This window comes from Ranitomeya imitator, chromosome 3, assembly GCF_032444005.1.
Source record: "Ranitomeya imitator isolate aRanImi1 chromosome 3, aRanImi1.pri, whole genome shotgun sequence".
Taxonomy (NCBI): Eukaryota; Metazoa; Chordata; class Amphibia; order Anura; family Dendrobatidae; genus Ranitomeya; species Ranitomeya imitator.
This window is the reverse complement of record NC_091284.1, coordinates 562,094,485-562,110,103: the sequence shown is the minus strand read 5'-3', so window position 1 is coordinate 562,110,103 and position 15,619 is coordinate 562,094,485. Positions and strand designations below refer to the sequence as shown.

At 45.4% G+C, this 15,619-nt stretch overlaps 2 protein-coding genes across 2 annotated transcripts in view; one reads left to right on the top strand and one right to left on the bottom strand.

Moving 5' to 3' along the window:
• Positions 1–15,619, bottom strand: part of NALF1 (NALCN channel auxiliary factor 1) — a 759,592-nt gene that overhangs the window by 144,865 nt on the left and 599,108 nt on the right. The window lies entirely within an intron of this gene.
• On the top strand, positions 4,366–8,700 carry LOC138670525 (uncharacterized). The gene is made up of 2 exons (XM_069757938.1): positions 4,366–5,930; positions 8,377–8,700. Exons 1-2 carry the CDS (start codon positions 5,190–5,192, stop codon positions 8,389–8,391), a joined length of 756 nt encoding a protein of 251 aa, XP_069614039.1. The 5' UTR covers positions 4,366–5,189; the 3' UTR covers positions 8,392–8,700.

Here is a 15,619-nt window from a genome sequence, read left to right as displayed (position 1 = left end):
GCAGTTGTAAGTAGATGCCAGTGTTTGCGAATGTTACTGTGGAGAATATACGAAAACGGATGGAAAGAGTGAACAAATGGTATACGCTTATTGGACTTTGGTCTGCTATTAAGGCTAGGTGTCCGGGATTCTTGGAGGACCGAGTGGGGGTAGCCGCGTGCCAGAAACTTGGCTTCCATCTCAGACACTCGTAGTGTCCGTAGTTCGTTATCCGTGACTATACGTGTTACCCGCTGAATTTGAGATCTAGGGATCGCTTTTTTGATGGCTCTGGGGTGTAGACTTTCAAAATGCAGCAGGCTATTTCGGTCGGTGTTCTTTATGTGGATATCGGTGCTCAGCTTGCCAGTGTTATCTTTAATGACCACAGTGTCCAGAAAATTCATTCTGTGTTGGTCATGAGCCATTGTGAAGGAGATACCAGGCCATGCGGTATTAAGGAAATCCACAAAAGACCGGAAGGACTCCAACGAGCCCCCCCATACGCAAAAAATATCATCTATGTAACGCTTCCAGAGTAGGACATTATCCTGGAAGCGAGAGTCGGAATAGATGATGGTCTCTTCGAAATCTGCCATATAGCAGTTAGCGTACGGGGGCGCTACGTTGGAGCCCATCGCGGTCCCCCGTATCTGTAGGTAGTATTGGTCCTGGAATAGAAAATGATTAGAGTCAAGAACCAATGTGAGTAAATCCACAACTAAGTCAATTTGTTGTTTGTGGGTCCCTGTGGTGGATAGTAATTTCTTGATCGAATTAATGCCATCCGCATGTGGGATGGAAGTGTATAGATCCTTAACATCCAGTGATGCCAGTATCGCATCAGCCGGTATACTACCTAGGTCCCGTATTGTACCCAGAAAAGACCCTGTGTCCAACAGAAATGATCTAGTGGATTGGATATGGGGGGTAAGTATTTTTTCTAGAAAGATTGCTATAGGGGACAGTATAGAATTAGTGGCTGCCACTATTGGTCGTCCCGGGGGATGCTCCACGTTTTTGTGAATCTTAGGGAGTGTGTAAAAGACCGGGGTCACCGGGTGGTCGTTGGTGAGGTAGTTGCAGGTTTTAAGGTCTAAGACCCCTAATTCTGTGTATTGCTGTAGTATACGTGAAATTCTGTTTCTAATGGCTTGGGTGGGGTTGGAATCCAGTTTTTGGTACACGGTGGTGTTATCTAACTGTCTCCTAATTTCCCGTAAGTAATCACTTTTGTCCATGATCACTATGGCACCCCCTTTGTCTGCTGGTTTAATTATTAGGCTGGAGTCAGACTGGAGTGATTGTAGTGATTGACGTTCACTTAACGTTAAATTAGGAGGATAGTAAAGGCGACCCATTTCAACTTTCCCCCGGAGTGACTGGAAAGAATTTTGAATGAATTGTATAAACGTCTCAAGGGCGTGAGAGCCCCGTGGGGGTCTAAATGGGCTCTTAGTACGTAAGCCTAAACTTTCTGCTGTAAGAAGTTGAAGTGCTGTAGGGGCTCGTACGGTATTTACTACTTGGTTCTGTGGATCAGAGAAATACACTTTAAGCCTTAGGGATCTAAAGAACCTTTGTAGGTCCATGTCCAGGTCAAAGGTCCGATAGCGATAGGTGGGGCAAAAGGAAAGACCTTTTTGAAGGACACTACAGTCTGATGCGCCCACCTATCGCTATCGGACCTTTGACCTGGACATGGACCTACAAAGGTTCTTTAGATCCCTAAGGCTTAAAGTGTATTTCTCTGATCCACAGAACCAAGTAGTAAATACCGTACGAGCCCCTACAGCACCTCAACTTCTTACAGCAGAAAGTTTAGGCTTACGTACTAAGAGCCCATTTAGACCCCCACGGGGCTCTCACGCCCTTGAGACGTTTATACAATTCATTCAAAATTCTTTCCAGTCACTCCGGGGGAAAGTTGAAATGGGTCGCCTTTACTATCCTCCTAATTTAACGTTAAGTGAACGTCAATCACTACAATCACTCCAGTCTGACTCCAGCCTAATAATTAAACCAGCAGACAAAGGGGGTGCCATAGTGATCATGGACAAAAGTGATTACTTACGGGAAATTAGGAGACAGTTAGATAACACCACCGTGTACCAAAAACTGGATTCCAACCCCACCCAAGCCATTAGAAACAGAATTTCACGTATACTACAGCAATACACAGAATTAGGGGTCTTAGACCTTAAAACCTGCAACTACCTCACCAACGACCACCCGGTGACCCCGGTCTTTTACACACTCCCTAAGATTCACAAAAACGTGGAGCATCCCCCGGGACGACCAATAGTGGCAGCCACTAAGTCTATACTGTCCCCTATAGCAATCTTTCTAGAAAAAATACTTACCCCCCATATCCAATCCACTAGATCATTTCTGTTGGACACAGGGTCTTTTCTGGGTACAATACGGGACCTAGGTAGTATACCGGCTGATGCGATACTGGCATCACTGGATGTTAAGGATCTATACACTTCCATCCCACATGCGGATGGCATTAATTCGATCAAGAAATTACTATCCACCACAGGGACCCACAAACAACAAATTGACTTAGTTGTGGATTTACTCACATTGGTTCTTGACTCTAATCATTTTCTATTCCAGGACCAATACTACCTACAGATACGGGGGACCGCGATGGGCTCCAACGTAGCGCCCCCGTACGCTAACTGCTATATGGCAGATTTCGAAGAGACCATCATCTATTCCGACTCTCGCTTCCAGGATAATGTCCTACTCTGGAAGCGTTACATAGATGATATTTTTTGCGTATGGGGGGGCTCGTTGGAGTCCTTCCGGTCTTTTGTGGATTTCCTTAATACCGCATGGCCTGGTATCTCCTTCACAATGGCTCATGACCAACACAGAATGAATTTTCTGGACACTGTGGTCATTAAAGATAACACTGGCAAGCTGAGCACCGATATCCACATAAAGAACACCGACCGAAATAGCCTGCTGCATTTTGAAAGTCTACACCCCAGAGCCATCAAAAAAGCGATCCCTAGATCTCAAATTCAGCGGGTAACACGTATAGTCACGGATAACGAACTACGGACACTACGAGTGTCTGAGATGGAAGCCAAGTTTCTGGCACGCGGCTACCCCCACTCGGTCCTCCAAGAATCCCGGACACCTAGCCTTAATAGCAGACCAAAGTCCAATAAGCGTATTCCATTTGTTCACTCTTTCCATCCGTTTTCGTATATTCTCCACAGTAACATTCGCAAACACTGGCATCTACTTACAACTGCCCACCCAAACATCCCGGAGTTTAGAGAACCCTTTCTCCCATGTTTTAGGAGACCCCGCAACCTAAGGGACACACTCGTAAGAGCTGATGTAGGTCCAGACAAAAAAGCACCCATCCAACGGTTCCTCCAGAACCCACGTCTCGGGACCTTCCCTTGTCTCCACTGCACCCAATGCAGCAATGTACTTAAGGGTAGCTCATTCCACCATCCACGATCTGGTAGATCGTTTCCCATTAAGAACTATTTCAATTGCGATTCATCATATGTGGTCTACCTTATTAAATGCCCCTGTGGCATGCTGTATGTTGGCGAGACAACCCGGCCTATCCGGGAACGCATCTCCAAGCATAAATCCACGATCAGATGCGGCAACACACTCTTACCCATCCCACACCATTTTATATCGCAAGGTCATAACATTTCTCAACTTTTGTTTCAGGTAATAGAGCAGGTCTCAGCACCCAGACGGGGGGGAGACAGATTAGCCTCCCTAAAACACAGGGAGGCTTTCTGGATTCATACCCTCGATACCCTGCACCCTAAAGGTCTCAACAGGGATTATGACCTTGTTTCCTTCACCTAATTGACATGTGCCAATCTTAGAATTTATCTACGGGTCTCATCATTATGGGCTCCTACAACTTAGCACTCCGAGATGCTGATTGTACACATTATGATCTAGTTACTAAATGTCTACTTTTCATATTTATGTTCCAAGCAGATCTATGTCTCTAACATATTTATTTATCTTCCTAGAGTCGCCTTTATTGAATCACCAGGACTCTTCCACCTCTCCACGGGGTCACAAGTGGATATGTTATGAATAACCACCACCTTCACCTTCCCAGCGCTACTATCACTGTTTCCGTACCATCTGAGGCTGTCCATCGGCTCCATCTCACAGTGCACACTTGGCTTTTGTCCCGCCTCCCTACTAGAGAGCCACAGGATTGGCTGGTTTTCCTCTGTCAATCACGGGGAAACATACGCGGTCACTTCCGGTACATCACATCCGGTAGGACCAGCGCGCACATAAGGAACGCCGCACTGGCATTTCCTCACTCGGGCATGCTCATCCGACAGCGGTGGACACCGCGTCTTGACCCATCTCCTATCCAGGTAACTCGCTCCCCACTACTACCGCTTGCAGGGACTCTGCCTCCTCCCAGCATGGCATACCACCGGGCGATTCAGCCTGCAGCCTCGTGTTCAATATCCTGACATTCACCCTTGTTCCCTCCACAGCCTGCAGTATCGTCTGCAGTCGCGGCTCTGCCCAGGGACTTACATTGTTCAAGGTATTAGCACCGACAGGGACCGCACATAACACTGTCACTGTCCCACTTCAGCATATTGATGGTAGCTCCTATTATGGGCTTATTCTCCCTTTCTCCCTCCCCAGGGATCTCCCTGGAGCTCATTACGCTCATAGAAGCACTCCTCCATTTATCCAGACACCTCTCAGTACGGTACGCATAGTAGCACCCTGTTTCTCACATTTTTTCACCACTAGGGAGGGCCGGGATATACTAGTTGATTCCTCTTATGGTGGATTTTTAAGATTATCATACCAGGACCATAGGATACTCTGTATATACTTCTGTTTTTTGTTCTTCTGTTTATTCTGTTTTCTTGTTTTTTTGTTTGTTGATGTATCATACACTGCATGTATTCTCTGATGTATGTACAGATGTAGCCATGTATGTACTCACTATTTATTTTCTTTATAACACTGTAGTAACTGACGAAGGCCAGACCAGGCCGAAACGTTTTACGTACTACAAAATAAAAATCACAAGTTTGACTTAAAGTTGAGTGCCGGGTTCTTTTTATCTATATGCACACGGTTTGGGAACCTACCCGAGCACCTGAGTAGCAGTGCCCACGTCTTTTCACTCACTATATTATTCCCTTACGTGGAGGCACGCACACTTGGTCATGTCCACCAATACCTTCTCCTACAATCCAGAGGAGACCACTAGTATCCTATCCCACTCTATATATCCCTGTGACTTCTTGAAAACCGCACCCCGTGAGACGAGGGGACGAGATCTGGAACGGGAAGTAAGACATCATATTAACATTGAACTTCACTGCGCAACATTATCCGAGTACCTGCGGGTACAACGCATCCCGAGAGGCTTAAGGGTTCCACTACGTCCCACACTCTTCCGGGATTCCCCGGAATACTGTACTAAATTTGAACAGATTCTCAATAAGTGCTCCCTAGACCTAATCACCCTCACTATAGAACACCTACAAAAAGAGATTACGGCCAGCTTAGAACGGGTCAAAGCTATTGAGATCCAGCTCTCATCCACAGGTACCCCAGAGGAGCTGAACCTACTGAAATCCGAAATTAAGACGAAAACTGAACAACACCGCAGAGACATTGAGAACAGGAAACGACTGAAATTCGCCCGGGACACCGAGGACTACGAGGCAAAGAGGGTATACAGATGGCAGGACAACTATTCCTCCTCTCGCCCCAGCGCAAGAACTGGACATCGTTCTTCCACGGACTACTCCACCTCGGGTTCGGAGCAAGACAGGAGTTCCTCCATTCCCAGCACATCCCATTTTTTAGGTCAACGCACCCAACGAGGCCGGAAAAGAGGACGCGGCGGAGCCAGAGATTTCGGCAGAGACACGGAGCTTACACGAATGACAAGATCTCAGGTACTGAATCTCTAATCGTGAACATTTCCTCCAGAACTCTGGGCGCATCAGACTGTAGTGTCCTTCAAAAAGGTCTTTCCTTTTGCCCCACCTATCGCTATCGGACCTTTGACCTGGACATGGACCTACAAAGGTTCTTTAGATCCCTAAGGCTTAAAGTGTATTTCTCTGATCCACAGAACCAAGTAGTAAATACCGTACGAGCCCCTACAGCACCTCAACTTCTTACAGCAGAAAGTTTAGGCTTACGTACTAAGAGCCCATTTAGACCCCCACGGGGCTCTCACGCCCTTGAGACGTTTATACAATTCATTCAAAATTCTTTCCAGTCACTCCGGGGGAAAGTTGAAATGGGTCGCCTTTACTATCCTCCTAATTTAACGTTAAGTGAACGTCAATCACTACAATCACTCCAGTCTGACTCCAGCCTAATAATTAAACCAGCAGACAAAGGGGGTGCCATAGTGATCATGGACAAAAGTGATTACTTACGGGAAATTAGGAGACAGTTAGATAACACCACCGTGTACCAAAAACTGGATTCCAACCCCACCCAAGCCATTAGAAACAGAATTTCACGTATACTACAGCAATACACAGAATTAGGGGTCTTAGACCTTAAAACCTGCAACTACCTCACCAACGACCAACCGGTGACCCCGGTCTTTTACACACTCCCTAAGATTCACAAAAACGTGGAGCATCCCCCGGGACGACCAATAGTGGCAGCCACTAATTCTATACTGTCCCCTATAGCAATCTTTCTAGAAAAAATACTTACCCCCCATATCCAATCCACTAGATCATTTCTGTTGGACACAGGGTCTTTTCTGGGTACAATACGGGACCTAGGTAGTATACCGGCTGATGCGATACTGGCATCACTGGATGCTAAGGATCTATACACTTCCATCCCACATGCGGATGGCATTAATTCGATCAAGAAATTACTATCCACCACAGGGACCCACAAACAACAAATTGACTTAGTTGTGGATTTACTCACATTGGTTCTTGACTCTAATCATTTTCTATTCCAGGACCAATACTACCTACAGATACGGGGGACCGCGATGGGCTCCAACGTAGCGCCCCCGTACGCTAACTGCTATATGGCAGATTTCGAAGAGACCATCATCTATTCCGACTCTCGCTTCCAGGATAATGTCCTACTCTGGAAGCGTTACATAGATGATATTTTTTGCGTATGGGGGGGCTCGTTGGAGTCCTTCCGGTCTTTTGTGGATTTCCTTAATACCGCATGGCCTGGTATCTCCTTCACAATGGCTCATGACCAACACAGAATGAATTTTCTGGACACTGTGGTCATTAAAGATAACACTGGCAAGCTGAGCACCGATATCCACATAAAGAACACCGACCGAAATAGCCTGCTGCATTTTGAAAGTCTACACCCCAGAGCCATCAAAAAAGCGATCCCTAGATCTCAAATTCAGCGGGTAACACGTATAGTCACGGATAACGAACTACGGACACTACGAGTGTCTGAGATGGAAGCCAAGTTTCTGGCACGCGGCTACCCCCACTCGGTCCTCCAAGAATCCCGGACACCTAGCCTTAATAGCAGACCAAAGTCCAATAAGCGTATACCATTTGTTCACTCTTTCCATCCGTTTTCGTATATTCTCCACAGTAACATTCGCAAACACTGGCATCTACTTACAACTGCCCACCCAAACATCCCGGAGTTTAGAGAACCCTTTCTCCCATGTTTTAGGAGACCCCGCAACCTAAGGGACACACTCGTAAGAGCTGATGTAGGTCCAGACAAAAAAGCACCCATCCAACGGTTCCTCCAGAACCCACGTCTCGGGACCTTCCCTTGTCTCCACTGCACCCAATGCAGCAATGTACTTAAGGGTAGCTCATTCCACCATCCACGATCTGGTAGATCGTTTCCCATTAAGAACTATTTCAATTGCGATTCATCATATGTGGTCTACCTTATTAAATGCCCCTGTGGCATGCTGTATGTTGGCGAGACAACCCGGCCTATCCGGGAACGCATCTCCAAGCATAAATCCACGATCAGATGCGGCAACACACTCTTACCCATCCCACACCATTTTATATCGCAAGGTCATAACATTTCTCAACTTTTGTTTCAGGTAATAGAGCAGGTCTCAGCACCCAGACGGGGGGGAGACAGATTAGCCTCCCTAAAACACAGGGAGGCTTTCTGGATTCATACCCTCGATACCCTGCACCCTAAAGGTCTCAACAGGGATTATGACCTTGTTTCCTTCACCTAATTGACATGTGCCAATCTTAGAATTTATCTACGGGTCTCATCATTATGGGCTCCTACAACTTAGCACTCCGAGATGCTGATTGTACACATTATGATCTAGTTACTAAATGTCTACTTTTCATATTTATGTTCCAAGCAGATCTATGTCTCTAACATATTTATTTATCTTCCTAGAGTCGCCTTTATTGAATCACCAGGACTCTTCCACCTCTCCACGGGGTCACAAGTGGATATGTTATGAATAACCACCACCTTCACCTTCCCAGCGCTACTATCACTGTTTCCGTACCATCTGAGGCTGTCCATCGGCTCCATCTCACAGTGCACACTTGGCTTTTGTCCCGCCTCCCTACTAGAGAGCCACAGGATTGGCTGGTTTTCCTCTGTCAATCACGGGGAAACATACGCGGTCACTTCCGGTACATCACATCCGGTAGGACCAGCGCGCACATAAGGAACGCCGCACTGGCGTTTCCTCACTCGGGCATGCTCATCCGACAGCGGTGGACACCGCGTCTTGACCCATCTCCTATCCAGGTAACTCGCTCCCCACTACTACCGCTTGCAGGGACTCTGCCTCCTCCCAGCATGGCATACCACCGGGCGATTCAGCCTGCAGCCTCGTGTTCAATATCCTGACATTCACCCTTGTTCCCTCCACAGCCTGCAGTATCGTCTGCAGTCGCGGCTCTGCCCAGGGACTTACATTGTTCAAGGTATTAGCACCGACAGGGACCGCACATAACACTGTCACTGTCCCACTTCAGCATATTGATGGTAGCTCCTATTATGGGCTTATTCTCCCTTTCTCCCTCCCCAGGGATCTCCCTGGAGCTCATTACGCTCATAGAAGCACTCCTCCATTTATCCAGACACCTCTCAGTACGGTACGCATAGTAGCACCCTGTTTCTCACATTTTTTCACCACTAGGGAGGGCCGGGATATACTAGTTGATTCCTCTTATGGTGGATTTTTAAGATTATCATACCAGGACCATAGGATACTCTGTATATACTTCTGTTTTTTGTTCTTCTGTTTATTCTGTTTTCTTGTTTTTTTGTTTGTTGATGTATCATACACTGCATGTATTCTCTGATGTATGTACAGATGTAGCCATGTATGTACTCACTATTTATTTTCTTTATAACACTGTAGTAACTGACGAAGGCCAGACCAGGCCGAAACGTTTTACGTACTACAAAATAAAAATCACAAGTTTGACTTAAAGTTGAGTGCCGGGTTCTTTTTATCTATATGCACACGGTTTGGGAACCTACCCGAGCACCTGAGTAGCAGTGCCCACGTCTTTTCACTCACTGAAATATTTAAGTGTGACAAACATGCAAAAGAATAGGAAATATGAAAGAGAGCAAACACTTTTCACACCCCTGTAGTACCTGACTGGAGTGAGATATCTGGCACAGTGCACAGCAGAGCACACAGCTTATCAGATTCATAGAGAGGCAAGCACCTCTACATGAATTAGGAGCATCTCACTCTTGATTAGAGATGTGCAAATATGTTTGGTTCCCTCCTTATTCGGCAAGTTATAGCATTTACCAAATGAGCTGCAGAGGGAACCTAGATACCTGCTGATCAGCTGTTCAACTCCGCAGCTGTATGTGTTGCGGCTGTGTCACAGTCACAACACATGCATGGAGCACCCAACAAACAGGCTGTCCATGCATGTGTTGTGACTGTGACACAGCCGCAACACATACAGCTGCGGAGTCGAACAGCTGATCAGCCAACACACTTCATGTATCTGGGTTACCACTGTAGCTTACTCGGTAAGCACTATAGCTTGCCAAATACACAGGGACCCGATCAAATTTGCTTATCTCTAGTAGTGGCTTCCATCGCTCCAACGACGTGATTACAGGTTGTCAAGGGTTGTCTGCTGAAGGCTTATACTGCTGCCATCCTTGTTTTCCGGTGAAGCTGGTTGGTAATTCCCTTTATCATACCAACCTGGAAAATTATGTTGTCAGGTCAATTTTACTACAGAAGAAATAATGTAAATAAAACGTTTCAGTTCAAGACTAAAACATGACATTTTAAATGATAATGGGAATTTTTAAACCAGTAAATATGAGTGAAAAAACTAATTCCTCTGAGTTTTTTAAGGTGTTATTAATTTTTGTTTCCTGGAGCAGTCTTTGGGAGGTTTTCAAGAGTTTTTTTCACAGCTTTTTTTGTTTTCCTGAAGGTTTTTTTGTGCTTTTTGGTTGGAAAGTGCCTAGTTTGGAGAGTTACCGCATTTTGCAGATATTAAGATGCACTGGATTATAAGACGCACCCCAAATTTTGAGGAGAAAAATAGGAAAAAAAACTTTTTTTAATAAAATGGTGGTGGTTCTCATAATCCATGCATTTTATTGCTTACCGGGGTGGTGGCTGTGGTGAATCAAGGTCCGAGGGTCGCTGCTGGAGGAGGCAAGAGTGCCGCAACGTCATCACAGGTCCTGCGCTAATACCAACCCTGGGACCGGAACCTGCCATGGACTACAAGGGCTTCCTCAGGAAGGTGAGTATGTGTTTATTTTTTATTTTTCCACCTGTGGCAAACCTGGCTGGGCAATATACTATGTAGCTGGGCAATATACTACGTGACTGGCCAATATACTACGTGGCTCTGTGCTGTATACTACTTTGCTGTGCAATATACTACATCACTGGGCAATATACTACGTGGCTGCGCAATATACGACGTAACTGGGCAATATATTATGTGGCTGGCAATATACTACGTGGCTACGCAATATACTACGTCACTAGGCAATATACAACGCAACTGGGCAATATACTATGTGGCTGGGCAATATACTACGTCACTAGGCAATATACTACGTGGCTGCCCAATATATTACGTCACTGGGCAATATACTACGTGGGCTGTGCAACATACTACGTCGCTGGGCAATATACTATGTGGCTGGCCAATATACTACATAGCTGGGCAATATGCTACGTGGTTGGGCAATATACTACGTGGCTGGGCAATATACTATGTGGCTGGGCAATATACTACGTGGCTGGGCAATATACTACGTGGCTGGGCAATATACTACGTGGCTGGGCAATATACTACGTTACTGGGCAATATACTACGTGGCTGGGCAATATACTACATAGTTGGGCAATATGCTATGTGGTTGGGCAATATACTACGTCACTGGGCAATATACTATGTGGCTGGCCAATATACTACATAGCTGGGCAATATGCTATGTTGCTGGGCAATATACTATGTGGCTGGGCAATATACTACGTGGGCTGTGCAATATACTACGTGGACATGCATATTCTAGTATACCCGGGCCACCATCTAGTGCTCCATAAGTATCAAAAATGCATTAACCCCTTCACGACATGTGCTATACTAGTACTGCGCATGCCGTGTCACCCCCTTTGATGTGGGCTCCGGCGGTGAGCCCACATCAAAGTCACGACATGTCAGCTGTTTTGTACAGCTGACATGTGCGCACAATAGCGGCGGGTGAAATCGCTATTCACCCGCCGCTATTAACCTGTTAGATGCCGCTGTCAAACGCAGACAGCGACATTCAACCGGCGCTTCCGGCCGGGCGGCCGGAAATTATGTCATCGCTGACCCCTGTCACATGATCGGGGGTCGGCGATGCATCAGGAAGGTAACCATAGAGGTCCTTGAGACCTCTATGGTTACTGATGCCGGTCTGCTGTGAGCGCCTACCTGTGGTCGGCGCTCACAGCACACCTGCATTTCTGCTACATAGCAGCGATCTGATGATCGCTGCTATGTAGCAGAGCTGATCAAGCTATGCCAGCTTCTAGCCTCCTATGGAGGCGATTGAAGCATGGCACAAGTAAAAAAAATGTTTTTAAAAATATGAAAAAAATATAAAAAATATAAAAGTTTAAATCACTCCCCTTTCGCCCCATCCTAAATAAAACAATTAAAAAAAAACCTACACATTTTTGGTATCGCCGCGTTCAGAATCGCCCGATCTATCAATAAAAAAAAGCATTAACGTGATCGCTAAACAGTGTAGCGAGAAAAAAATCTGAAATGCCAGAATTACGTTTTTTTGGTCATCGTGACATTGCATTAACTCCTTCATGACCCAGCCTATTTTGACCTTAAAGACCTTGCCGTTTTTTGCAATTCTGACCAGTGTCCCTTCATGAGGTAATAACTCAGGAACGCTTCAACGGATCCTAGCGGTTCTGAGATTGTTTTTTCGTGACATATTGGACTTCATGTTAGTGGTAAATTTAGGTCAATAAATTCTGTGTTTATTTGTGATAAAAACGGAAATTTGGCGAAAATTTTGAAAATTTCGCAATTTTCACATTTTTAATTTTTATTCTGTTAAACCAGAGAGCTATGTGACACAAAATAGTTAATAAATAACATTTCCCACATGTCTAGTTTATATCAGCACAATTTTGGAAACAAATTTTTTTTTTGCTAGGAAGTTATAAGGGTTAAAATTTGACCAGCGATTTCTCATTTTTACAACGAAATTTACAAAACCATTTTTTTTAGGGACCACCTCACATTTGAAGTCAGTTTGAGGGGTCTATATGGCTGAAAATACCCAAAAGTGACACCATTCTAAAAACTGCACCCCTCAAGGTGCACAAAACCACATTCCAGAAGTTTATTAACCCTTCAGGTGCTTCACAGCAGCAGAAGCAACATGGAAGGAAAAAATGAACATTTAACTTTTTAGTCACAAAAACGATCTTTCAGCAACAATTTTTTTATTTTCCCAATGGTAAAAAGAGAAACTGAACCACGAAAGTTGTTGACCAATTTGTCCTGAGTACACTGATACCTCATATGTGGGGGTAAACCACTGTTTGGGCACATGGTAAGGCTCGGAAGGGAAGGAGCGCCATTTGACTTTTTGAATGAAAAATTATCTCCATCGTTAGCGGACACCATGTCGCGTTTGGAGAGACCCTGTGTGCTTAAACATTGGAGCTCCCCCACAAGTGACCCCATTTTGGAAACTGGACCCCCCAAGGAACTTATCTAGATGCCTAGTGAGCACTTTAAACCCTCAGGTGCTTCACAAATTGATCCGTAAAAATGAAAAAGTACTTTTTTTTCACAAAAAATTTCTTTTCGCCTCAATTTTTTCATTTTCACATGGGCAATAGGATAAAATGGATCCTAAAATTTGTTGAGCAATTTCTCCCGAGTACGCCGATACCTCATATGTGGGGGTAAACCACTGTTTGGGCACACGGCAGGGCTCGGAAGGGAAGGCGCGCCTTTTGACTTTTTGAATGGAAAATTAGCTCCAATTGTTAGCGGACACCATGTCGCATTTGGAGCGCCCCTGTGTGCCTATGCATTGGAGCTCCCCCACAAGTGACCCCATTTTGGAAACTAGACCCCCCAAGGAACTTATCTAGATGCATACTGAGCACTTTAAACCCCCAGGTGCTTCACAGAAGTTTATAACGCAGAGCCATGAAAATAAAAAATAATTTTTCTTTTCTCAAAAATGATTTTTTTAGCCTGGAATTTCTTATTTTGCCAATGGTAATAGGAGAAATTGGACCACAAATGTTGTTGTCCAGTTTGTCCTGAGTACGCAGATACCCCATATGTGGGGGTAAACCACTGTTTGGGCGCACGGCAGGGCTCAGAAGGGAAGGCATGCCATTTGGCTTTTTAAATGGAAAATTAGCTCCAATCATTAGCGGACACCATGTCGCGTTTGGAGAGCCCCTGTGTGCCTAAACATTGGAGATCCCCCACAAATGACCCCATTTTGGAAACTAGACCCCCAAAGGAACTAATCTAGATGTGTGGTGAGCACTTTGAACCCTCAAGTGCTTCACAGAAGTTTATAACGCAGAGCCATGAAAATAAAAAAAAAATTTCTTTTCTCAAAAATGATTTTTTAGCCCACAATTTTTTATTTTCCCAAGGGTAACAGGAAAAATTATGACCCCAACAGTTGTTGTCCAGTTTCTCCTGAGTACGCTGATACCCCATATGTGGGGGTAAACCACTGTTTAGGCACATGCTGGGGCTCGGAAGTGAAGTAGTAACGTTTTGAAATGCAGACTTTGATGGAATGCTCTGCGGGCGTCACGTTGCGTTTGCAGAGCCCCTGATGTGGCTAAACAGTAGAAACCCCCCACAAGTGACCCCATTTTGGAAACTAAACCCTGAAAGGAACTTATCTAGATGTGAGGTGAGCACTTTCAACCCCAAAGTGCTTCACAGAAGTTTATAACGCAGAGCCGTGAAAATAATAAATACGTTTTCTTTCCTCAAAAATAATTTTTTAGCCCAGAATTTTTTATTTTCCCAAGGGTTACAGGAGAAATTGGACCTCAAAAGTTGTCCAGTTTCTCCTGAGTACGCTGATACCCCATGTGTGGGGATAAACCACTGTTTGGGCACACGCCGGGGCTCAGAAGGGAAGTAGTGACTTTTGAAATGCAGACTTTGATGGAATGGTCTGCGGACGTCACGTTGCGTTTGCAGAGCCCCTGGTGTGCCTAAACAGTAGAAACCCCCCACAAGTAACCCCATTTTGGAAACTAGACCCCCCAAGGAACTTATCTAGATATGTGGTGAGCACTTTGAACCCCCAAGTGCTTCACAGACGTTTACAACGCAAAGCCGTGAAAATAAAAAATAATTTTTCTTTCCTCAAAAATGATGTTTCAGCAAGCAATTTTTTATTTTCTCAAGGGTAACAGGAGAAATTGGACCCCAGTAATTGTTGCGCAGTTTGTCCTGAGTATGCTGGTACCCCATATGTGGGGGTAAACCACTGTTTGGGCACACGTCGGGGCTCGGAAGTGAGGGAGCACCATTTGACTTTTTGAATACAAGATTGGCTGGAATCAATGGTGGCGCCATGTTGCGTTTGGAGACCCCCTGATGTGCCTAAACAGTGGAAACCCCTCAATTCTAACTCCAACACACCCCTAAACCTTATCCCAACTGTAGCCGTAACCCTAATCACAACCTTAACCACAACACACCTCTAACCCCAACACACCCCTAACCCTAACCACAACCCTAATTCCAACCCAACCCTAACCCTAAGGCTATGTGCCAACGTTGTGGATTCGTATGAGATTTTTTAGCACCATTTTTGAAAAATCCGCGGGTAAAAGGCACTGCGTTTTACCTGCGGATTTACCGCGGATTGCCAGTGTTTTTTGTGCGGATTTCACCTGCGGATTCCTATTGAGGAACAGGTGTAAAACGCTGCGGAATCCGCACAAAGAATTGACATGCTGCGGAAAATACAACGCAGCGTTTCCGCGTGGTATTTTCCGCACCATGGGCACAGCGGATTTGGTTTTCCATATGTTTACATGGTACTGTAAACCTGATGGAACACTGCTGCGGATCCGCAGCCAAATCCGCACCGTGTGCACATAGCCTAATTC